The 27,190-nt window shown below is 38.1% G+C and overlaps 1 protein-coding gene across 9 annotated transcripts in view; it reads right to left on the reverse strand.

Annotated features, from left to right (window-relative positions):
• The window catches only part of LOC106881484 (muscle-specific protein 300 kDa), an 815,448-nt gene that overhangs the window by 652,763 nt on the left and 135,495 nt on the right, over positions 1-27,190 (reverse strand). For all 9 annotated transcript variants that reach the window (XM_089350452.1, XM_014931925.3, XM_089350453.1 and 6 more), the window contains 10 exons: positions 26,111-26,203; positions 22,012-22,136; positions 20,175-20,371; positions 16,328-16,419; positions 10,756-10,896; positions 6,511-6,822; positions 5,531-5,812; positions 3,794-3,887; positions 1,866-2,071; positions 94-408 (listed from right to left, as the gene is read on the reverse strand). In XM_089350452.1, coding sequence (XP_089206578.1) covers positions 94-408; positions 1,866-2,071; positions 3,794-3,887; positions 5,531-5,812; positions 6,511-6,822; positions 10,756-10,896; positions 16,328-16,419; positions 20,175-20,371; positions 22,012-22,136; positions 26,111-26,203 — 1,857 coding nt within the window. The remainder of the gene's footprint in view (positions 1-93; positions 409-1,865; positions 2,072-3,793; positions 3,888-5,530; positions 5,813-6,510; positions 6,823-10,755; positions 10,897-16,327; positions 16,420-20,174; positions 20,372-22,011; positions 22,137-26,110; positions 26,204-27,190) is intronic.

Consider the following 27,190-nt stretch of genomic DNA (forward strand, 5'->3'; position numbering starts at 1 on the left):
AATAAAACATTTATTTTATCGGGGGCCCTTTAGAGGCTCCACTTTTTTTTTTTTCAAGCAATAAAAGACAAGCTTAGAATAATATAAACTTACATCTAATTCTGCTTCATAATTTTCCAAACTCTTTTGGGTGCAAGGTATAGTCTTATTCAAGAATTCATTGGTTCGTGTTAGCCACACAGCCACTTCTGTTACTCCATCTTTATAAGATTGTGCCTCTTCACCTCTCAGATCTTCCAAATATTGATGGTAAGAAATAACTATGTCTCTAAAAGCTTGGTTGATTCTTTCCATTTCATGGTTCATCTTGGCTATCACTAAAGGCTCCACAACATCGGCAAGGTAAAAACAGGCTTCATTGTAGGTTTTATGGTGTTCTTGCCAGTCAGGCAAGTCTTGGAAAAAATTCTGAAATAAAAATAGAAGTAAATATGATAATATGACTTTTTTTCTTCTAATGAAGGACCCTCACCAAAATGCTATTATTTTATTTTATATTCTATCCTAACTCTTCCATTTCTCTTTCAGTTTTTATTAATATTTTGGGACTTTCAGCTCTACAACACCAATATCTGCTTGGTCTATGGCCTTCCACCACTTTCTATGGTTTATTTAAGTGTGTGTGTGTGTGTGTGTGTGTGTGTGTGTGTGTGTGTGTGTGTGTGTGTGTGTGTGTATGTATATATATATATATATATAGTTCAAAAAAACAATAACAAAAAAACACAAAAACACAACAAAGTGAGGACGTGATATGGATAGTATTATTGGACGCTCAGGAAAGGAAAGAGAGAGTGTATGACGTTTCGGGTGTAGCCCTTCGTCGGAAAGATGGAAGTATGTATGTATATATATCCATATATACACACACACACACACACATATATATATTATTCTTATTCTTGTTTCAGTCATTGGATTGTGGCTATGCTTGAGCACTGCCTTGATGGATTTAATCAAACATATCAACCCCAGTTCTTATTTGATCTATTGAACTCTTTTGCCAAAACTGCTAAAATATGAGAATGTAAACAAACCAACACCGGTTTTCAAGAGGTGGTGGAAGAAAACACAAAGACACACACATACACAGCAGGCTTCCACACAGTTACTGTCTACCAAAATGATTCACAAGGCTCTGGTCAACAACGGCCTATAGTAGAAAACACTTGCCCAAGGTACCATGCAGTCGGACTGATCCCAAAACCATATGGTTGAGAACCAAACTTCTTAACCACACAGCCATGTTTGCATCAGAATATTCAATTATGATATTTACTAAACATTAAACTTCTATCCCCAGACTTTGAGGTAATTTGTTTACCAAAATGTAGTAAGAATTTGCTTCCTAACCACATGGTTCTGGGTTCAATCCCACTGTGTAGCACCTTGGGTAAGTGTTTTCTACTATATCTTTGGGCCAACCAAAGTGTTGTGAGTGGATTTGGTAAGGTGGAAACTGAAAGAAACCTATCGTGTGTGTGTGTGTGTGTGTGTGTGTGTGTGTGCGTGTGTCTGTGTTTCTTTGTGTCTGTGTTTGTACCCCACCACCACCTGGCAACCAGTGTTGGTGTGTTTATGTCCCTGTAACTTAGCAGTTTAGCAAAAGGAGATCAATAGGATAAGTACCAGGCTTTAAAAAAGAAAAATAAGTCCTGGGGTCAATCCATTCAACTAAAATTTTTCAAGACAGTGCCCCAGCATGGCCACAGCCTAATGACTGAAACAAGTAAAAAAATCTTTTTTTTAAATAAAAGAATTTACCAAAATTCTTTAATTACTCAATTCTTTAATTACATGATGGATTACATCAAAGAGCATACAAGAACAGTTCATCAACTAATCATCAATGTTTTATGCATTACCTGCTTCTCAGGTGATGGTTTCTGGAGAGCTTTTTGTGCATCAGATAACCAGGCATTCAATTTTTGGTTCAGAACGTCATGTTGTTTCCAATATTCTGCAGATTCATCAAGAACTTTACCAGACGTTTCAATATCATTATATAGTTTATTCCATCTCTCATCACAGCACTGGATAAATTCATGGATGTCATCAGAATTTTCATTACCTGTAAAAGGAAAAATATATAAATGATTAAACTCTTTGAAGTTGGTAAGTTCTCAATAAGTTCTTACCCTATGAGGAGAAGAATTGGATGTTTCAGGGGTTAACCCTTTGTTTAAGAGAAAAGGGCTTTTTTCAATTGAAGAATGGCTGTGAGTTAAGACAGGGCTGGCTCAAGGTGCTGGCAACTCAGACAGTCATCTCGGGTGTCGTATACTTGGAGGTGCCAAAGAGGATGTGACAAAGACAAGGGAAATTTCCATGACCATCAGCTTGTACACACCAAAGTTCAGCTTGCCTGGGGCACCAGCAAACCTAGGGCTGACCCTGGGTTTAGACGCTTACTTTCCACCATCATAGTTTCAGTTTCTATCCCACATGTATGCACATATGTATTTATATAGTATTGCAGACTGAATAAAATTAATACTTTATATGTATAAAGGTGTAGGCACAACTGTGTAGTTAAGAAGACTAGCTTCCCAACCATGTGATCTCAGGTTCAGTCCCACTGTGCAGCACCTTGGGCAATTGTCTTCTATGATAGCCCATAGCTGTCCAAAGACTGGTGAGTGGATTTGGCAGATAGGAACTCAGTGTGTATATATGCATGTATGTGTGTGTGTACCAGTATGTGTGTGCATCAGTGAGTACATTAGTGTGTGCATGCATCAGTGTATATGTGTATGTGCATCAGCATGTGTGTGTGTGTGTGTGTGTGTGTGTGTGTGTGTGTGTGTGTGTGTGTGTGTGTGTGTGTGTGTGTGTGTAGTCTAGTGGTGGTACGTGTTTTTGGAATGGTATTGATCAGTTTACAATTTAATGCCTCAAACTTTTAATCCTCAAAACAAGTAACACTACTGAACTCTTTACACACACACACTTGCCCTTACCTCCATACACATTCAGTCCACTCAAAAAATCAGAAGCAGTATCCATAAAATAAATAAAGATACCAAGAAATAAACATTTTACTATCCATAACTTACACAAAAATCCACACCGTACTCATACACAAATGCATGCAAACACACATAGAGAGTCCACTATACCACATAAGCACACACACCAGAGCACACATATGTATGAATGTACACTCATACTCTTTATATATATATATATATATATATATATATATATATATATATATATATATATATGTATATATATATATATATATATATCACAGTTCCATTATAGGTAGGATCAACAAAAAAAGTACTCTATCCTGTGAGAGATAAACATTGTTCAATACATGCAATTACAAAAGAGCTACAAATAGTTTCATGCTTTAAGATACAGTAAATTGGCAGATTTGTATAAAATGCCAAGTATCTCCCTGTAATCTTTCAAGCTTAGTTCATGATGTTAAATTTATTTAAAAACCAGGATACTGGTCTATTAGAAAAATTGAGAAAAAAAATGAGAAGAAAAAACGTGAAGAAGGTTGATGCAAAAAGTGGAATAAGAAGAAAGAAAAGCAAAGTAAGAAAACTAAGATTTTTATCCTTGTTGACTGTAGAAATCGTAATTAATGTGGCTGGTACTGAATAATATAACAGAAAGATTGCTTGGAGATACATGGCATTGCTATATAAAACTGCCAATATAATGTATCTTAGAGCATGAAACTATTAGCATCTCTTATATAACTGTGCACATTAAATGATACACACACACACACACACACACACAATGTAATTTCTAAATGGTCAAATAAACTTACCAACTTCTGTCTTTAGATAGACATTAGCAGTTGATTTCAAAGTTGTAGAAGTACTTTGGTAAATTTTATCAATTCCTCCTTGTACAACAAAATCCTGGAATTACAAAATATAAGTTAAGTAATCTGAATACAGGATACATAGAATATGTGGTTTAACATCTTTAAAAAAATGACTAAAACAAGTAAAAGAGTAAAAGAGTAATTCTGCCAGCTCACTTCCAGTAATATTACCAATCCAATCATACCATGAACCAGTGAAATAGCCCATTTGAAGCTTATCACAAAATGACAATATTGTTCCCAAAATGGATGATATAAATAATCAGTCTTGGAGATATCATTGAAGACTTCATCTTCATAAAGTGTTTCATAGAAGAATACATTAGGAAACTGATGCTTTGTTGTCTGAAACCTATTTAAGGATTTTGGCTTGGTGATAAAATCAAGTCAAACAGCTGACAATTTTGCAATCCCTAAAATCATAAATCATTCATGTGAAGAAACTTCAAACAGTCACCTGTGACTTGTCATGGGACATTTTACATTGTAATATACTTTTATTTCTCTTAATTTGTTTTATTTATTTACTTATTTATTTGCTGCTGCTACTGCTACTACTACTTGAAATGAACTGGCACAAGCTTAGCATAATGCCTAAGGCAGCATATGGAACCAGTAACAGGATATGAACTGTTGAACACATTTCTAACACATTGTTGTTAGATCAGTGTTCAACCAACTCAGCAACAAGTGTCTACAGTAGCGTTCCTCAACCTTATTACCCTTGCATAACCCTTCAAATAAATTACATGTCTCAAGGAACCCCTGCACAAAAAAAAATTATATACCATATCTTTCTCATATTGTTTCATCGTAGTTCACATGGTAAATATCATATACATTATGTGTGTGTGTGTTCATCATCGTTTAAACGTCCGCCTTCCATGCTAGCATGGGTTGTGTGTGTATAATTATATTATATATAGGCATAGGAGTGGCTGTGTGGTAGGTAGCTTGTTTACCAACCACATGGTTCTGGGTTCAGTCCCACTGCGTGGCACCTTGGGCAAGTGTCTTCTACTATAGCCTCGGGCCGACCAAAGCCTTGTGAGTGGATTTGGGAGACGGAAACTGAAAGAAGCCCGTCGTATATATATATATATATATATATATATATATATATATATGTATGTGTGTGTGTATATGTTTGTGTGTCTGTGTTTGTCCCCCCAACATCACTTGACAACTGATGCTGGTGTGTTTATGTCCCTGTAACTTAGCAGTTCGGCAAGAGAGACCAATAGAATAAGTACTAGGCTTCGAAAGAATAAGTCCTGGGGTTGATTTGCTCGACTAAAGGTGGTGCTCCAGCATGGCCACAGTCAAATGACTGAAACAAGTAAAAGAGTAAAGAGAGTATATAATAACTGGTTTAAGAAAAAAATTAATGCTTCTTTGTCAAATTTATTGGTAATGCTAAATGATTGTCTTACTGCTCGTTTGTGGTACCTCATCATGGCGTTTTCATTCAAACACACAAAAATCTCATCTCACTCTTTCTCGCAGAACCCCTAGGAACCTTTTGCAGAACCCTAGGGTTCCGGAGAACCCTGGTTGAAAAACGCTGGTCTACAGGAACATTTAGAATTAATGTGACTATCAATAACATAGTCACAAAATATTTTAAACTTAAAAGGGTAGAAATTAACAAGTAAATATAAAGATATTCATTTGTACCTGATAATCTTCTTGTAGTTGATGTACATTTTGTCTGGAGGAAAATTTCTTGGACCATTCCTTATATTTTGCTTCAGTCTGATCTAGGAAGACCAAGATACCAAACCTAGATTTTTGGAATGTTAACATGGACATCTTATCAGGAACCAGATTAGTGACCTGTTGTAATCTTCCATGCATGTGTTCAATCTGAGCAGAAGGCAGTTTCTCTCCTTGGTAGACACCTTGTGACTTGATTTTAGCAAAGAATGTCGAATAGGTTGGTAAATCTTTAAATAGTTCCTATAAAAAGATGGAGAAATTCGAAATAGTGAATCAAAATATGGAAGATATTCATCAATCTGGATTTGGACAAAAAATATAAACGAAAAGAAAATTACAAATTAAGTAAAAGGAATAATCCATTGAATATTATTGTTCTTATTCTTGCAGTAGTGTTATACTGGGATAGCACAATCTTATTGTACAATAAAAGCCAAAGTAGCATTTAGATATGATTCACAATGTTTTGGGGTTTTTCCTACTATAGCCACATAAAACAATCAATGAAAGCATGGTATGTGCTACCAAATAATATTCATCCGCAAGAGCTGGTTGTGCTTCTTTTTTTCTTTTTAATAATGTATTCCTAAAATGTTTATATACATTCAAGGAATTTAAAAAGACTGGATCAGGTCATTCTTATACAAGCACTGAAGCTAAATGCTCAGGTAAAAGTTGATGACGAGGAAGAGGAGGATGAAGAAGATGATGATAATGGTAATTATGATGGTAATTAGGACGACCATTATCTAAAATATGATGATCATGATACTGATGGGCATAGCATGAGGAATATGGTGATAGCGATGATGATCATCTAAATTATGGTGAAGATGGTGTGATTACTAAAATGAGGTGTGATAATGATGATAAAGATTGTAATAGTAGTGGTAGTGTCGGTCTGCAGCAGCAGTAGTAGTAGTAAAAATATTTCTTACTTGGTGTTCAACAGTTAATCCGTGTATTTTCAAAATCATTTTGTTTGGATCTTCAACAACATCTAAATTTCTCTCCAAAAATTCTTCAGCTTTATATAGCCATTCTGAAAAAGCACCGACTTCTCCAGGTAGACTCCTGTCTAGTTTCAATAACCAGAGATGGATTTTCTTCTGCACAGAGAGCCATCGTTCTTGCAGCATTTTGTAATCTTCCAGTGTAAGCTTCAGAGATTTCTTTGATAAAATTTTCTGTTTTAGACTTCGGTACACTTTGTATTCAACATCATATTGGACTTTGAATGCCATGAATTCCTGAAGAACAGATGAAAATTCAATTTAAATTATGGCTGTAGGGGTGGCTGTGTGGTTAACAAGCTTACTTCATAACCTTATGGTTTTGGGTTCAGTCCTACTGTGCAGTATGTTGGATAAGTATCTTCTACTGTAGTCTCAGGATGACCAAAGACTTGTGAGTGAAGTTGATAGACAGAAACTAGAAGAAACCTGTCTTATATGTATACATAATACGTGTGTGTGTGTGTGTGTGTGTGTGTGTGTGTGTGTGTGTGTGTGTGTGTGTGTGTGTGTGTGTGCATGCCTTTGTCTTGACATCATGTGATGTTTGTGAACAAGCATCACTGTCATACAACTTTGTTTCCAGTCTTCTGTGAAAAACACACTTGAGCATAAGGAAATATTACCTTACCTGGAAATGGGTGAGGACTGGTTACAGAATAAGCATCCACCCATAGAAAAGCTACTTCAATAGGTTTTGTCTGACCCATGCAAGCATGGACAAATAAACATTAAATGATGATGGTGTCTGTCTGTTTATTTGTTAGTTTTATGTCTATTTTCCTATGTTTCCATGAAATGGGTGAATATATTATTTTGAGACAGTTTTACAGCTGGATGCTCTTCCTAATGCTAACCTTTACCTGCTTTCCAAGTAAGATATTTACAAGGTTTGGAAAAATTATAAGATTTTTTGTTGTTGTTTAATTTCCTTTTTAAAGATGTTAAGTTTCCCAATAAATTTAAATATTGTAAAATTAACTATTGTTGGTTGGGTTAGTGGGGTTGTTTTTCTTTGGAATGGTACATTTTGAGGCTTGCTTCCAAATGTCAAAGTATATCCCCATAGAGGGTGAGAGATTAAAGAACATATATAATATAATAAAACCATATAATAGCATTTAATAATGTCAACATAACTAATATATTAAAGAATAAAACAAGTAGTAACATTTAGTAAATGTTAACAGTGATAATTATATAAGATAGCTTTTATTTTGAGCAGTAAGACAAGGAGAACTCGTCTTCCATCAACAGAAATGATAAACCATTATTCCTATGCAACATCTGAATAAGAACATTCTAGTTACTTCTGGTTATGTCTGCTACTTTCCTAATTAATCAACAAGTTTAATAAAGGCCTCTAGAAGGTAACGAGAATACTGTGACTACTATGACGATATTTCTAAAGTAATTATTTATTTATTTAGGATGACTTGTAGATACATGTTTCTTTTTAAAAAAACTTTACAAGCTGAAAGCTTTACTAAACCAGATGCATGTGTTGAGTTTTTAAATAGTGAAGAGCTTCAGAAAAATGGGGAAGAGGATGGGCAGTTGAACTCAACTAAGCAGACAAAGGAACGTCTTTGTGCCCATCTCCTTCAAATCACACTCTACTATATGAGCAAAAGAAGGATAATGTTATCCTAGATACATTATGGTTAGTCCACATTACTCTGTAAGGAACATAGAGCTGGTTTCCCAGTTTCTCTGGCATATGTAATTCCTCCCTGGATGGGAGCCGAGTGGACTGGAGCAGTGTGAAATGAAGTATTTTGCTCCAGAACACAATGCATATTGCCAGGTCCATGAATCAAAACCAGTTGGCTGGGTGCTCTCCCTAACACCAACTACTTAACAGAAGGTGCTGGGTACTTTTTGCACTGTTTTCATTTATAGATGAAGAGTAAGATCCCCAGATATTACATTCTTCACTCTTTGCAGCAACTGAATTCATCAAACAACTAACTGGCACTGACAAAGACCATCACAAATTTCCCCAGACTCCAGATTTCTACCCAATATTCTCTACATAAGTACAAGAGGAGAAAATACATAATATACTACAATAGAGTGGAGGCACAATGGCCCAGTGGTTAGGACAGCGGACTCATGGTCATAGGATTGCGGTTTCAATTCCCAGGCCGGGCATTGTGAGTGTTTATCGAGCGAAAACACCTAAAGCTACACAAGGCTCTGGCAGGGGATGGTGGCGAACCCTGCTATACTCTTTCACCACAACTTTCTCTCACTCTTACTTTCTGTTGTGCCTGTAATTCAAAGGGTCAGCCTTGTCACACTGTGTCATGCTGAATATCCTCGCGAACTACGTTAAGGGTACACGTGTCTGTGGAGTGCTCAGCTACTTGCACGTTAATTTCACGAGCAGGCTGTTCCGTTGATCGGATCAACTGGAACCCTCGACGTCGTAAGCGGCGGAGTGCCAACAACAACTACAATAGAATCGTGTTCCATAACAAACTGGATTGCTTAGCTTAGTACAAGAATCTTTATCTTCATGTAGTGATTAAAGTAAAAGATATGCTTTGTCTAGCCCTATAAAACTATGTGAGAACACTAATTATGCAGAAAAATAAAATACACCTCATTACGGTGCATATTTACTGGCAGGTAGTCACGATCATTGCAAATGAATTTTCTATGATCATCTCACATCTTAACGAAAGTAAGATTATGTAGTTCACTTGAAGCAATGTTATTGAAGTGTCACGAAAGAATGCCAGACAAAAGCCATCACATGATGAAGAATGAGAAAAATAAATTTATTCATTTATTCACTATTTTTCTATAATGACTTCTAATTGTAAAATCAAGCATTTATAATTTTAATTTTTCATTAAAATCTCTTTTTTTTCTCTCTCTCTAATGTCATTATTTCATTTTAAAATTTAGCAACAGATACTGAATAAAAATATTTTTCCTTTTTCTTCAGCATTATGCTTCCCAGAATTGCAATTCCCTGGAACTCCCAGCTGGCTCAAGTTTTCCCCACAGACATCAACCAACAGAAATGCTATCATAACAACCTCACCAATCTGGAGGTAACTCTCAAGTCTGAGAACCACCCTCATCCTCAGATTAAAATTAAAAATTGTGATCTCCACAGACTGTATTATGTTAATTGCCTATGTTTACTTCATGGTCTATAATTAACTACATTGTCTATATTATCTTTATGGTCTATATTAATACTATCAGTTCATCATCTCTATAAACTATTCAAATTAAGTTTTTACTTATCTACTACATACGTGGAAAATCGGTGTGTGTTTGCTTGTGGCGTTGTTAGCTAACTCCTCCTACATCGTTTTATTGATTTTGATGAAACTTGACACGTGAATAGAACTCATGTCTGGAAACCTCGTGACATACTTAGATTGTTGAAAAAAATCGATAATACGGCCCCTGGAAGGGATATTTATATCCACCTCACATGACTAATTTTTTTAAATACCCAAGGGAAATAACCCATAGCACCTGCACTTAAAGTTGTTAGTTTTTAGCAGAGCAATCAATATTTGATTCTTACGATCAGTGCACCTAATTTTGCATTTCACTGCTCACAGTTTTCAATTGATAAACCTTATTATTGCATTTTCTTGATGCATGTACACTTTCAATGCCCATAACTCCAATGATTCTGCATTTTTCCAGTTAAAATTTTTTGATGACAGTACATAAGTACATAAATTTTTGATTCCAGAATGTATTTAATAAGTGTGTCCCAATACAGTGAACTCATATATTGAATTCTTAAAATTCTTAAAAAATGAAACCAAACTTCCACACCACATTCATTTGGGACACCCTGTATCACTTATACTTATTTTACAAATCATAATATTTATTGCTTATTTATATATAATGACTCTTCTAACCTCTTCTAGGCCACCAGGAGCTGGAATGGAGAAAACAGACCTCCAATGAAATCATTTGTTCTCAACAATATGTCTATCCTTCTGGCTGCTTTTCCATAGTTATAAAAACAAAACTCCATAAGCCACAGGCAGTTACTGAGAGACACCGTTTCTGTCAGAGAATGATGGGAAGTTTCAGGAGGATCAGCATCGAAAGGGTTAAAAGTGTATAAAAACATCACTTCTAAACAAAATGGCAAAAATTAAAATGTTTTAAAACAAGTCTCACCAGGTATTCTGGATCACGATCAGTGAGTGGTTGATAAATAATCTGCAGGGTTTCCTCTGCAGATTCTAACCATTTTAAGAGATCTTGGAATTGTTGGAGTTCAGCCTCAGGTGTATTGGCAGATTTACGTTTTTTCCTCACCTGAAAATAAACAAAGGAAATTATAAATTTAAATATGTAAACACATTTTAATAGATGTAGGCATGGCTAGGTGTTTAAGAAGTTTGTTTCCCAACCATGTCTTTTCATGTTCAGTCCTGCTGCATGGCACCTTGGAAAAGTGTTTTCTACTATAGCCCCAAACTTTTGAATGGATTTGGAAGAGAGAAACTGAGAGAAGCCTGTCATGTGTGTGTATGCCTTATCTTCATGTCACATAATAGTTGTAAATGAGTGTCACCATCATACAAGCAATGTCGTTCATTTCCAGTCTTTTATAGAAACATGCCTTGTCATGAGGAAATACTACTTTGCTAGGAAACAAATGAAAGTTGGTGACAGGAAGGGCATCCGGTCACAGAAAATCTAGCTCAGAGAGTTCTGTTTGAGTTCTTCAAGCATGGAAAAGTGAACATTCAAATGATGACGGTTTTTGAATTTTAGATAAAATCATGGAGAGAATATTTTTAAAATGGCTTATTATTCAGAGACAAATTAACCTAGTATCACTATATCACCAACCTTGGCTGTTTATTCTATGGCTGTAAGATGGTGATGATAATGATGGTGATGATGATGATGATGATGATGATGATGATGATGATGATGATGCAAACAACATCATTAAAGATGGTGCTGGTGCTGGTGCTGGTGACAAAATACAAAACCAATTGGAATGTTTCTCAAATAAATCAACTCATTTAAGTGCCACAACAGATCATCATCATTTAACATCTGGCTTTCATGCTGGCATGAGTTAGATGGTTTGACAGGGTCTGACAATTTGGAAGACTGCATCATACTCCAATGTCTTCTTTGGCATAGTTTCTAAAACCTGGATGCTCTTCCTAATATCAACCACTTTACAGAGTATGCTAAATGATTTTTTTTTTCATGGCACCAGCACTAATGATGATTGTTGCATAATTGGCAAGTCTAAGGGCCTAAAGTGACCCCTATAAAAGAGAGAGAATAGAAGAGAGGATGGGTAATGACTCTAGGAAGAGAGGAAGTAAGAGAGGAAGCTGGAGGAGTATGACAAGGGAAGGGATTAGTGACAGAGTTGAGAAAAAGATAGGGGTAGAGTTGAAAAGGTGATAAAGTGAGTTGTGTAAAGGAAAGGGTGAATGAATTAAGGGTCAGGGTAAAGCAAATTGTCAGAAGGCCAGTCAGTGCCAAGCTGGGTCATGCACCTCACAATATTCGATTCAGTGCATTACTAGGGTAAAAGATAGAAAGAACTAACTTGAGATTTCATTTCATCAAGATCAGTAAATAAATTAATTAAACTCTATTACACACAAGAGAAATATTTTCTCCAAGACTGCCGCTAGAAGTTGACAGGAGATGAAAAAAGAAAAAAAGACTTTGTGATTAATTGATTCTGTAATTACACATCTAGCTGAACAGCAGGAAATGTTTAGGAAAACAGAGGAGTGTTATTAAAAAGTTTATATTCAAAGAATGGCTGATGTTTTTGAGGGCTTCACCTAGCTTTCATGAATGGTCACAAGAGAATTTCTATAAAACATCAAACAAAATGAAATTTATTCTAATCTAGTTGCTGTCATCAACATTCCTGTCACTTTCATCATAGTCATCACTGTCATCATCATCATCATCAATATCATCATCATCGTTGCCATTACCAACATTGTCATCATCATCATCAACATCATCATGTCATCATTATCAACATCATCATTGTTGCCATCATCATCATCATCATCATCATCATCATCATCATCATCATCATCATCACCATCACCAACATCATTATCATTTGAATGTTCACTTTTCCATGCTTGTAGAGGTCAGATGGAATTCATTGAAGCAGACTTTCTACGGCAGCATGCTCTCCCTGTCACAAACCCTTACCTACTTCCATATAAAAGTAATAATCCCTAAGTCTATCAAACAAAAAAAAACAGTCTAAACATAGTTACACACACAGTGAAATGAAAACAAATGGCATTAACTGAATGAGTCCCTTGTTTACAAAGAATATGCAACTATAACAGCAGGCCAACCAAAACCTTGAAACTCGTAATTACAAACTGAAGAAGCCTGGCATGTGTGTGTGTGTGTGTGCATGCATGTTTGTATGTGTGTGCACGTGCGTGTGTAAATGTGTGTGTGCATGTTTGTATGTGTGTGTACATGTGTTTGTAAATGTGTGTGTGCGTGTTTGTGTGTGTGTGCATGTTTGTATGTGTGTGTGTGTGCATGTTTGTATGTGTGTGTACATGCATGTGCAAATGTGTGTGTGTGTGCGTGTGAAAATGTGTGTGTGTGTGCATGTTTGTATGTGTGTGTACATGCATGTCCAAATGTGTGTGTGCGTGTGTGTGTATGTGTGTGCGTGTGTGCATGCAGGCTTGTGTGTGTTTGTGTGAATCAATTCATACTACTCCTCATTTTGATGTGTGTTTGCTGACTGTAAGCAACCAGCTGCGATGGCATGTTCAGGCCTCTCGACACCACCAGCTGATTGCAAGCAGAGGATATCACCTGTATTGATAGTGAGACTGTTGTTTACAGTCAGCAAACACACATAAAAACGAGGGATAATATTAATTGACACACACACAAACATACACAAGCATGCATGCACACACACACACACACACATGCACGCATATGCACAAACACACACCTACATATTTATGCCAAGATTCGTCTGTTTGTAATTACCAATTTCACTCACACAGTTCTGGTCAACCTGCAGCTAAATAATATAGGACATTAGCCAACAATATCCATATGGTGGCACTGAAGCCCTAATAACATGGTTCTGAAATGGACTTCTAACCACACACTTATGCTTGCATATCATCATCATCGTTTAACATGCTGGCATGGGTAGGACAGTCTGACTGAGGATTGGCAAGCCAGTAGGCTGCACCAGATTCCAATCTGATCTGGCAAGGTTTCGACAGCTGGATGCCCTTCCTAATGCCAACCACTCCGAGAATGTAGTGGGTGCTTTTTACATGCCACTGGCGCGGGAGCCAGTCAGGGAGCATTGACATCAACCACATTCAGTTGTTGCTTTTTACGTGCCACTGGCACATTTTATGTGGATATAAATAAAAAAACAAGGATCAAAGGTCCTTCCTGAGCCATGGGCTCGTAAGTTCAGTTTCCCAGATGCTGTGACATATATATATATTCCTCCACTGAGCAGGATACTGATCTGTTGCAGGATTACTCATTGTTGCCAGCTGAGTGGAGTGGAGCGATGTGAAATGAAGTGTTTTGCTCAAGAACACAATGCATCACCTGGTCCAGGAATTGAAACCACAATCTAAAACCATGAGAGCAACACCCTAACCACCAAACCATGTCTCTCACCTGGTTGTAAATAATTATATACATTCATTGTTGGTCATCTATTTTTCACGTTCTGCTAAAATACAACAGTACACTTCAGAAAAATACCTCATCAAACACATGAAGAAGAAACTATTTTCCAGCTTTTAACTAGCTTCATCTCTGACACTATTTATGTCACATAAGTAAGAGCATTCAGCTATGGCCCTGATTCAGCTAATTGGTCAGTTTTTTTACTTTATGTCTAATCCTTTGAATCTGCAAGTATGCTTTATAAGATACGGTTTCATTTGATTATACCAGTGGTACTCAACTGGGGTTCATATGATCCATGTAACATTTTGTAAAAAATTATCTGCAATAAATTGGTTATACTTCTACAATCTCTTTTACTCTTTTACTTGTTTCAGTCATTTGACTGTGGCCATGCTGGAGCACTGCCTTTAATCGAGCAAATCGACCCCAGGACTTATTCTTTGTAAGCCTAGTACTTATTTTATCGGTCTCTTTTGCTGAACCGCTAAGTTACAGGGACGTAAACACACCAGCATCGGTTGTCAAGCGATGTTGGGGGGACAAACAGACACACACACATACACACACACACACACACACACACACATATATATATATATATATCACCGAGGCGACATTGGGCCTCACCGAGGCGATGACTACGGACCGAGACCTTTGGAAATGTGCTGTGCATGAGAAGACCCGGCAAGCCAAGTAAGATCGTTGCCAGTGCCCCTGGACTGGTTCTTGTGCGGGTGGCACATGAGATGCACCATTTTGAGCGTGGCCGTTGCCAGTACCGCTTGACTGGCTCCTGTAGGATTTTCGAGCGAGATCGTTGCCAGTGCCCCTGGACTGGCTTGTGCGGGTGGCACATAAAAGACACCATTTCGAGCGTGGCCGTTTTCGTGCGGGTGACACGTAAAAGCACCCACTACACTCTCTGAGTGGTTGGCGTTAGGAAGGGCATCCAGCTGTAGAAACTCTGCCAAATCAGACTGGAGCCTGGTGTTGCCATCCGGTTTCACCAGTCCTCAGTCAAATCGTCCAACCCATGCTAGCATGGAAAGCGGACGTTAAACGATGATGATGATGATGATGATGATATATATATATATATATATATATATACGACAGGCTTCTTTCAGTTTCCATCTACCAAATCCACTCACAAGGCTTTGGTCGGCCCGAGGCTATAGTGGAAGACACTTGCCCAAGATGCTACGCAGTGGGACTGAACCCGGAACCATGTGGTTCATAAGCAAGCTACTTACCACCCAGTCACTCTTATGCCTACAATACACAAAATATTTTAACAATTTTTTTATGCAATTCCTAATAATAAATATAATTATAAAAATTGTTAGTTGCTATAGTTAGTAATAAACATTTAATGATTGCAGTTCCCTTGATGTAAATACAGATTGTGGTTCTGTTGGTTTAAGCAATTAGTGATTGGATACTTGCTACTGATGAAGCCCAATGAGGCAGAAATACATATTTAGCAATGCCACCAATGCTGCTAGATGATTTTCATCTACTGCTGTCACATAGAAAAGCACCCATGCTGGTACCACATAGAAAGCACTTGTGCTGGTACCACATAAAAAGTACCCATGCTTGTGCCACAGAAAAGCACCTGTGCCAATGTCACATAAAAAAAGTACCTGTGCTGGTGTCACACATAAAGCATCTATGCTTGCAGCATGTAAAAATCACCCAGAAAATTCTATAAAACGGTTGACATTAAGAAGGGCATCCAGTAGCAGAAAATATGCCAAAACAGACAATCGGAGCCTGAGCAATTCCTGTCAAACTGTCCAACACATGCCAGCATGGAAAAACAGATGATGATGACGATGATGATGATGATGATGACAAATACCACAGCTTTTCAGGCTTTTTACAATGTATCTATTCACAGTATCATACCCAGACTGCTTCGAGATCACATCAAGTTCTCTTGATGTAAACACTTAATGAGTTTCGCTCAGTTAGTATAAACACTCAGCAAGTGTGGGTCTTTTAATATGCAACCAACGATAAAGAAATAACTTGTACTTACTTCGGGATCTTCTCCAGCTTCAGGATAAGCCTTAAGAAATTGTGCAACGTATGTCATGATGGATTTCTCGTCGGGTTTTGGTACGTCAACATCTGTAAGTGAACAAAGAGATGCAGAACAATTATAACTCTGACACAAAACAATCCTAAAGGCGCAGGTGTAGCTGTGTGGTAAGAAGCTGGGTTCCCAACCACATGGTTCCAGGTTCAGTCCCACTGTATGGCACTTTGAGCAAGTGTCTTCTACTATAGCCTCAAGTCAACCAAAGCCTTGTGAGTGGATTTGGTAGGCGGAAACTGAAAGAAACCCATCGTATATATGTGTGTGTATGTGTGTGTGTGTGTGTGTGTGTGTGTGTGTGTGTGTGTGTGTGTGTGTGTGTGTGTGTGTGTGCCTGTGTGTCTTTCTTTGTTCCCTATCACCACTTGACAACCGGTGTTGGTGTGTTTATGTCCCTGTAACTTAACAGTTCGGCAAAAGAGACCAAGTACTAGAAAAAGTATTAGGCTTAAGAAATAAGTCCTGGCGTCAATTTGTTCAACTAAAAAACACTTCGAAGTGGTGCTCCAGCATGGCCACAGTCAAATGACAGAAACGAATAAAAACATAAAAGGAAAGAATTTCTTTCATTCATTTTGCCAATGTGATTAGCAATTTGGTCGTGGTCTTCGTCCTTGTTTAAGCTCTTGCAGCCAAGTGACAAGGATGAGTGACTGCGAGTGTAAGTGTGAGTGTGACTGTGCATGAGTGTGTGAGTATGCAGGGTTGTATGTGTGTGAATTTGTGTGTTTGCATAAGTGCAAGTATCAGAGTGTGCATATGTAAGTGTGTATGTGTATGTGAGTGTATGCGTGTGCATATGTAAGTGTGAGAGAGCAGTGTGTATGCATGGGTGTATGTATATGTGTGATTTGGCCTGAGTGTGTATGTATATTGAGTGTGTGTGTCTGTACATGGGTGAGTGTGTGTGTGTGTGTGTGTGTGTGTGTGTGTGTGCATGTGAGTGAGAGTGTGTAAGTTGGGTGAGTGTTTGAGTGAATGTAAGCCTGCATGAATATGTGTATGTTGAAAGGAGTGTGTCTGAGTATATGTATGTAATTGTGTGTGAATGTATTTTTGAGTATGTGTTTGAGTATGTTTGGGATGTTTGGATGTGAGAGGAAAAGAGAAAAATATTATGCGTGTGTGTGTGTGCATGCATTTCTGTGTGGGTGTGTGTGTGGGCATGCATGTGTGCATGCATGGGTGTGCGTGTGTGGGTGTGTGTGTGCATGTGTGTGGATGCATGTGTGTGTGCAGGTGTATAAGCATGCATGTAAGCACAGCTAATCTGTTCTCAAGACACATTGCAGATGTTTGCTGCGTAACATTTTGATTTTAACAGTATTAGGCACATCAGAGACAAATCTGCTTTAAAACATGATGTTAGCCTGTTACAAATCAAGTTTTCCAAAAAGCTTTGGTAACTATTCTGAAGTAAATAGTATTTAGTCTTGGCCAGAGATGCAAAATAACACCTGCAGTAGAATACAAATTCATCTAATTTATATACTGAAGTATCTTCATCTCTAGTTATTTCGTTATAATGAAATTACCTACAATATGTTTCTAACAACAACAGCATGTGTAGTACTTGTGGAGGTGTGTGGCTGAGAGGTTAGGGTAATCAGCTGACGGTTGTAAGACCATGAGTTTGATTCCCAGCAGCACTTTATGTCTATGAGCAAGGCACATTGCTACAGTTCACTCAGTTGTCAAAAATGAGTAACAGCTGTATTTCAAAGGGCCAGGTCTTCTTACATCGTGCCACACCAAATCTCTCTGGAAACTACCTTAAGAGTATGAATGTCTGTAGAGTGCTCAGTCACTTGCACATTAATTTCATAAGCTGGCTGTTTTGTTGATTGGGTCAACTGGAACCCTTGTCATCTTAACCAACAGAGTGCCAATTTATGTGTAATGCAATTCCTTTCGGCGGTTATCATACTTTTTCTTTTGATTGTTGCTTTATATTAATTTAGTTACAACTAAGTGCTAACATGCTATCTTAAAGATAGCAAATTGGACGTGATATGGGCTTTTATATTTGGAGGTTTGTTTTCACATGAAGGTGATAGGGTGACAAACTTTTTATTATACTTTTTCAGCCATTATCTAACAAACATACAAACTGTATCTCTCTCTCTCTCTCTCTCTCTCTCTCTCTCTCTCTCTCTATCTATCTATCTATCTATCTATCTATCTATCTCTATACTATTTCATCTGCTCCATTTCTATATAATTTCAGTGAATCAGTAAACTCTATCCAAAAAGAATCAATATATTGAAACTGACACTTGTGTGTATGTATATGGTTATGTATATGTGTATAGATATGTGTGTAGATAAGCATGTAGGCATGTGGTATACACACGCATACACACACGCATACACACACCTGTATATTTATTTACATATTGCATGCAGAAACATACATAACCACAAATATAAACATAAACATAAACATGTGTTAGTTGGGTGAGTCTGTGTGTTTGTGTATGCATGTAGGTATGTATATGTGTGTCTGTAAGTGCATATCTATGTATGTATACATGTATGTAGATATGGATATTTTTGTGTGTGTATGTGCGCGTGCAAATTGTTGCAGGATACACTCACAAACTTAGATGTTTCAGTGACATTAATTCCACCATTTTGATAGGATTGTGTAATTTGGTCTTCACTGATGGTAAATTCAAAATGATAATGATGGTGGTGGTGGTGGTGGTGGTGGTGGTGGTGGTGGTGATGATGATGATGATGAAGATGATGATGATGAGGATGAGGATGAGGATGAGGATGATGATGAGGATGAACAGCAACAAAGGAGGAAAAAAAGTAGGCCAAATGGAAGGAAAGAAAAATTTGGAAGTGAAAGAAAGAAAGAAAGAAAGAAAGAAAGAAAGAAAAGGGACTAATTGGGGAAAGAGACCAACAAAACAATAAAGAATAATAATAGAGAAGACACTAAAACAAGCTAAAATCAGTATTTAGCGATAACATTATCGATGTATACATTGTTGTATGGTTAAGAAGTTTACTTCACAATAATATACTTCTGGGTTCAATCCCAACTACCTAACACCTTGAGCATGTTTTTTTTCCATAACCTTCTGAATGAAATTTGGTAAATGGAAACTATCTGGAAGTCTGTGAGAAGGACTGTTCTTGTTTAGAGATGGTAGGTTTAATCCCATCAGCTGGTTTAGTGCCATTGTCACGTGCCCAGGTCCATCTAGTAGAGTACGCTCTGTTGCAAGCATTTAAACTAGATTTCTGGTCTCAGAAAAATTTCTTCAGTACAGGCCCTGAAAGGGTCGTCTAAATGATCCTTTTGCTGAGTAAACTATACAAAAAAAAACTTGAATCAAATTTTTAAAATTAAACAGGCATGACTGTATGGTAAAATGCTTGCTTCCCAACTGCATGGTTATGAGTTCAGTCCCACTGCATGGCACCTTGGGCAAGTACCTTCTACTATAGCCTTGGGCCAACCAAAGCCTTGTGAGTGGATTTGATAGATGGAAACTGAAAGAAGCCTTTTGTATATGTGTGTGTGTGTGTGTGTGTGTGTCCTATCACTGCTTGACAACTGGTGCAGATGTCTTTACATCCCCATAACTTAGCAGTTCAGCAGAAGAAACCAATAGAATAAGTACTAGGCTTTAAAATGTAAGTCCTGGAGTTGATTTATTCAACTAAAGCCCTTCAAGGTGGTGCCCCAGCATAGCCACACCCAAATAACTGAAACAAGTAAAAGATAAAAGATTAAAAAAAAAAAAGAAAGAAAGAAAAAGACATCACTCACCTTCTGCATCTATTAGCCGAGGAATTCCAAGTTGGACTTCAGCAGTGGAGAAAGCATACTCTAGATTGACTTTGGCCGGTTGTCGTTTCGTTCGTTCTAAATCTACCAAATCTGGACGGATGTTGTGTATCATGGCATTAAAAGCAACTCCATCTCGCCAACTCTTCCCAAAGTCTGTCACCGGGATACCATAATGCCTGAAAATAAAAACAGCCAGAACATTAATTAGGAAATAAAGCTGTGTTCATAGACATCAGGTTAATTGTCATTGTTAATAATCTGCTGTAGGTATCAATGTATGCTGTATTACAGTTATATTATATTATGTTAAGTAGAGGCACAATGGCCCAGTGGTTAGGGCAGCGGACTCGCGGTTTAGGATCGCGGTTTCGATTCCCAGACCGGGCGTTGTGAGTGTTTATTGAGCAAAAACACCTAAAGCTCCATGAGGCTCCGGCAGGGGATGGTGGCGAACCCTGCTGTACTCTTTCACCACAACTTTCTCTCACTCTTACTTCCTGTTTCTGTTGTACCTGTAATTCAAAGGGTCAGCCTTGTCACACTGTGTCACGCTGAATATCCCCGAGAACTACGTTAAGGGTACACGTGTCTGTGGAGTGCTCAGCCACTTGCACGTTAATTTCACGAGCAGGCTGTTCCGTTGATCGGATCAACTGGAACCCTCGACGTCGTAAGGGACGGAGTGCCAACAACAACATATAGTATGTTATACAGTATTGCTTATTAGGGTGGTATGCAGTGGTATAGTAAGGTGCACCAGGGTAGTATGGACAAAACTATCAAGCTCGTGGAAGAATGAAAAAATCTACCTATATGATGAAACAGTGTTGTCGATGGTAATGATGATGATAATGGTAGTGACAACAAAGACAATGATGATGGTGGTAATGGTGGTGATGATGGTGGTAATGGTGGTGGTGGTGGTAGTGGTGGTGGTGGTGGTGGTGGTGGTAATGGTGGTGGTGGTAGTGGTAATGGTGGTGGTGGTATTGATGATGTTGATCAGAAGGTGGTGGTGGTGGTGGTGGTTGGGGACACGACAATGATGATTTGTAATAAGGTTGATGGAAAATTTCAGATTAAGGTGGATGACACACGGCTTTAAAATTTGGTCTAAAAATGACATATCTGTGTAAGCACGTGTGAATGCAAAAATTATATACAACACACACACACACACACACATATATACTGCACTGTTATGCAAATTAGGGCAGATGACTTTAATTCTATCCATGTTTGTGTACACTATAAATAGAAGCTACTAATCATGCTGTAATCAGGAAATGAGTTACCAATCTCTGATGAAGCAGTAATAAGCACTGAAACTAATCAGGTTCTTTTCACTTTTTTTTTTTTTTTTGCCATACACATAACAAACGTGGTTTTACAAGCTTCTACTTTTCACAAGAAAGATACATATGTCTGTTTACTAGAAACACCATATTTCAGTAAATTAACTTTACAAGTATGGGAGTGTGTATATGCATATGTATATATATGGGACTAAGAAAGGCATCTAGTCATAGAAACATTGCCAAAGCATACACTGTAGACCAATGCAGTACTCAGGATAATCAGATCCTGTCAGACTGCCCAATCCATGTCAGCATAGAATACAGGCATCAAAAGATAATTTTGATGATGATGATGATGTTGATGTGTGTGTGTGTGTGTGCGCGCAATTAAAAAGATGGCACATGAAGACAACAAAGAATTCTACATGTAAAATGAAGACACAGCATAAACAGACAAATGACAACCACCGATGGGATTACACTTGTATGCATATTGATGATGAGAGATGGTTTATTACTTTGTAACTGCATTGGTTGTCCAATTAAGTAAGGCTTTCTTTACACTTTCTTTCGGTCCCTTCTTCACAGCTGGCGCTCCATCAGCAGTTTCTTGTGATTGGGTTTGTTCTGTTATTTGTTCAATCTAAAAAATAGGATATTTCAAATAAAAAGATATAAAACTGCATGGGTTTTACTGGAGAATGCAATAAAGAGTACAAGAGCAATACCTTCAAAAGGAAACATCAGATAGTTTGACTCCATCTTGTATGTTTAGCTATTAAAATCACCAACATTATTTTCATCATTCAGTAAAAGGAAAAAGGGTAGCCCTTATGGCATTTTTTATGCTTCCAAGAGGAATTTGTCTACAGACTGGAAACCTAGACTGGATGTGGCAACATCATGGCTTCTGCTAAATACATCCAAGATCCCTATAGTGGTGTTAAACTGAGCAACTAATTAAGTCTATCTTTACTAACTAACTGGTACTCCATCAGTTGCGATGATGAGGATTCCAGTTGATCCAGTAAACGGAACATTATCACATTCACACTAAACCACAACCGACATCATCTTATATCAATTAATACCAACGTCCAACCATACCCATCACCACTCTGGATTGCTACCAGACTTCTACAGTTGTATTACCAAAACAAGTCAGTCCTTGACTTGGTAGAACTATCAACTAAACAAATATGATTATTACAAACAACGTATTGCGAGCCTCAATCTGCTTGAAATAGCAACCAAATCCACCTCCAAATCACACCATGCATTGAGAGTGTGGGCCTGGATCCAACAATAAGGGGTGGTCATGGTTGAAACTCTTTTGATCATTGGCCTGTTCAAATAGCACTGATCTGGGCCCAACAACAAGCCACAAAGAAACCAGCCTTTATAATTGAATGAAAACTTTCCAACAATAAAACAAAATTTATAATATTACAGGCACAAGATGATTTTCCATATATGTATAAAGATATTCAGATTCATACTCTGAGGTGGACCTAGTCATTTCATGAGGAAAATAAGTAGCACACAAAGCAATTGGGTCAATCATCATCATCGTTTAACGTCCGCTTTCCATGCTAGCATGGGTTGGACGATTTGACTGAGGACTGGTGAAACCGGATGGCAACACCAGGCTCCAGTCTGATTTGGCAGAGTTTCTACAGCTGGATGCCCTTCCTAACGCCAACCACTCAGAGAGTGTAGTGGGTGCTTTTACGTGTCACCCGCACGAAAACGGCCACGCTCGAAATGGTGTCTTTTATGTGCCACCCGCACAAGCCAGTCCAGGGGCACTGGCAACGATCTCGCTCGAAAATCCTACAGGAGCCAGTCAGGCGGTACTGGCAACGGCCACACTCAAAATGGTGCATCTCATGTGCCACCCGCACAAGAACCAGTCCAGGGGCACTGGCAACGATCTTACTTGGCTTGCCGGGTCTTCTCACGCACAGCACATTTCCAAAGGTCTCGGTCAGTAGTCATCGCCTCGGTGAGGCCCAATGTACGAAGGTCTTGCCTCACCATCTCAGCCCAGGTCTTCCTGGGCCTACCTCTTCCACGGGTTCCCTCAACTGTTAGGGTGTGGCACTTTTTCACGCAGCTATCCTCCTCCATTCTCACCACATGTCCATACCAGCGCAATCGTCTCTCTTGCACGCCACAACTGATGCTTCTAATGTTCAGCTTTTCTCTCAAGATACTTACACTCTGACGAGTATTCACATTGACATTACACATCCAACGGAGCATACTGGCTTCATTCCTTGCGAGCTTACGTATGTCCTCAGCAGTTACAGCCCATGTTTCACTGCCATGTAGCATGGTTGTTCGTACGCATGCGTTATACAGTCTGCCTTTTACTCTGAGTGAGAGTCCCTTTGTCGCCAGCAGGGGTAAGAGCTCTCTAAACTTTGCCCAGGCTATTCTTATTCTAGCAGCTACACTTTCAGCGCACCCACCCCCACTACTAACTTGGTCGCCCAGATAGCGGAAGCTATCGACTACCTCTAGTTTTTCACCCTGGAATGAGATAGAAGTTGTTTCCTGTTTGTTTGCAGTCTTTATTGCACCTGAACATCTGCCACAAACAAAAACTAACTTGCTAGTTAACCTGCCTTTGATGTTGCTGCACCTCTTATGTGTCCATAGCTTGCACCGGGTACATCTTATAGAGTTACTACCTACTCCTTTTCTACATACTGAGCAGGGCCATCTACCTGAAGGGGTTTGTGTTTTATCTACCTTCCTACTTATTAGGATTTTGGTTTTAGCTAGGTTGACTCTAAGGCCCTTCAATTCTAGACCTTGCTTCCACACCTGAAACTTCTCCTCTAGTTCTGATAGTGACTCCGCAATTAGGGCAAGGTCATCAGCATAGAGGAGCTCCCAGGGGCAACCTGTCTTGAACTCCTCTGTGATTGCCTGGAGGACTATGGTAAGTAAGAGGGGGCTGAGGACGGAACCTTGGTGGACCCCTACCTCTACCCGGAATTCATTGCTGTACTCATTTCCAACCCTCACCTTACTGGCAGCATCTCTGTACATGGCTCGCACAGCTCTCACTAACCATATAATTGTCTAAATCCCTTGAGGAGAGTGCCCCAGTTTGGCCACAATCAAGAACGACTGAAACCAGTAAATGAACAAAGTAAGAAAGGATAAGTTTCAAACAAAGATCTCATGGCTGTGAAGTCAAATCAACCGAGAGAGAAAGACTTTCTCAAATTATTGCTTTATAAGATCGATGCAAACTTCTGAATTACACAGCCATTTGAGCGTCTAATTAATTTCACCAATATGAACATATTTCATTATTTAGTACTGTTCTTCACTAGGTTCTCATATAAATGCTTAATCATGTCAATGCAAGAAATTATGCGGTTACATACAGGAACATACAAAAATAAGGCGAATAGCTAGGCATGAGTTGCGTCCCTTAAATTTTATAGTATACGAGTTATTTCCCTTTATGTCATTATGCACCAAATCGAACTTTTCAAGAAGCGGACAATTGATTCGACTTATTCCAGATATCCATCAATCAATCAACGACTAATAAATTTGTTTAGGAAATATTTCATCGTTCAATAAGCAACAAAATACCCGTGAAAGTTTATAGACGTCACAAATAAGCATTTTATTTTGAATACTCCAGATTAGGATAGACTTTAAATAAGAAGTATAAAGGTTATACAAGAAAATACTCTTCAAGCAGGGATCATCGCCACTGCCTTGCGCTTTCGAAGATCTCTACTAAATTTCTCAAATAGATATATTCTGTATTTTGATAAAAACTATATCTTCTCTAATCTCAAATTTTCTTCCAACTCTTCTACCTTTTATTCTACGTAATGGATATACACACACGTATGTTTGTGTGTGTGTGTTCGTGTGTGTATGCGCTTGTGTGTGTGTGTGTGTGTGTGTGTGTGTGTGAGTGAGTGAGAGAGAGAGAATTTGTGGTGGGGGTATACTAATGCTTCTTTATATGTCAAGTTGTATATAAAAACGGTTTAACAATATTTTTTGTAGAATACATATTTATTATACTTTTATACTTCTCTACAATTTTCTTCGAGCAAATTTCACTCACAAAACGCTGGTCAACTAGAAGCTATAGGAGAAAATAAAAATACTTGCCCAAGGTGCTATGGCCCCAAACCATGTAGTTTCAAAGTGAACTTCATAACCACACAGCCATATGAAAGAACATATGGGCACACGCGTGTGTATATACATGGTTATATAAAAAAAAACCAATATTGTTTATATTTATATCTCTTAATTAGGGCTTAATAAAGTGATTCAATAAATAAAGATCAATAAAATAAATACCAGACCGATGCTCACTAGGATCAATATACTCAACTAAACCCCAGCATATCCACAGTCCAAAGAACGAGACCAGTAAAAGTGCAAAAGAGCATTAACTCTTCCTCCCTCACAGAAACTACTTTTCAAACAATCTTTAATCAACATTAGTCTCACTAATCAACTGTAAGCTACTTCTGTAAACCACTTATCAGAAGCTATGTCTTTCGTTGGTAAATTGTTGCCTATCCCAAGCAGAGTAACATAGCTGTAGATACAAAACTTACTTACCTGTAGATATAAGATAATCATCCAGATGAGGCCAAGAACAATGGTTGGTTTGCCATCAGCAATGTCTGATGGATTGATGTTCACTAATTTGATCTAATTTAAAGAAACATAATGTTTTGGAAGAATAAGGTATGCATACACATTATATAGATCATTAATATATATAACATTAATCAATTTTGCATATAATATACATGGTCATCTCATAACAGAAACAGACACACACGCATGTGTATGTGCATCATTGCCGGTGCCAATGGACTGGTTCCTGTGCAGGTGACACGTAAAATACACCATTTCAAGTGTGGCCGTCACCAGTACCCACTACACTCTCAGAGTGGTTGGTGTTAGGAAGGGCATCCAGCTGTAGAAACTCAGCCAAATCAGATTGGAGCCTGGCATAGCCATCTGGTTCATCAGTCCTCAGTCAAATCATCCAACCCATGCCAGCATAGAAAGCGAACATTAAACGACGATGACGACACATACACTTTTTTTTTCCTAGTCTAGGCACAAGGCCCAAAATTTTGGGGGTGGGGGCCAGTCAATTAGATCAACCTCAGTACATAACTGGCACTTAATTTATCGACCCTGAAAGGATGAAAGGCAAAGTCGACCTCGATGGAATTCGAGTTCAGAATGTAAAGACAGACGAAATACCGCTAAGCATTTCGCCTGGAGTGCCAACGTTTCTGCCAGCTCACCACCTTTATACATACACATATATAGGTTTACTAAAATTGTATATGCACATTGTATGATTGTAACTCCCTCAAACATTTTTTTTTAAGAGGTGCAACTAATCTGAAGTAATGGCAGAAACAAGACTAAACTTCGAGAAAAGAAACTGATCTTAAAGTGCAACTGTAAGTATGCAACTGTAAGTGCAACTGTAAGAATGTAGCTGAAGTGCAAAAGCAGTTTATCAAGGAGCTTCAACAAATTCACATATGTGGATCACCATTACTTATATTAGAGGTAAGTTTGAAACAAATACGACTGTCCAAGACATCCATAAAGGAAATTCTGAGAGAATTTGATCATCCTCTGGCCCAAAATTAGAAGCAGAAGTGTTAGAAT

The sequence above is a fragment of the Octopus bimaculoides genome, chromosome 4 (genome assembly GCF_046866305.1).
Source record: "Octopus bimaculoides isolate indiv1 chromosome 4, ASM4686630v1, whole genome shotgun sequence".
Classification (NCBI taxonomy): domain Eukaryota; kingdom Metazoa; phylum Mollusca; class Cephalopoda; order Octopoda; family Octopodidae; genus Octopus; species Octopus bimaculoides.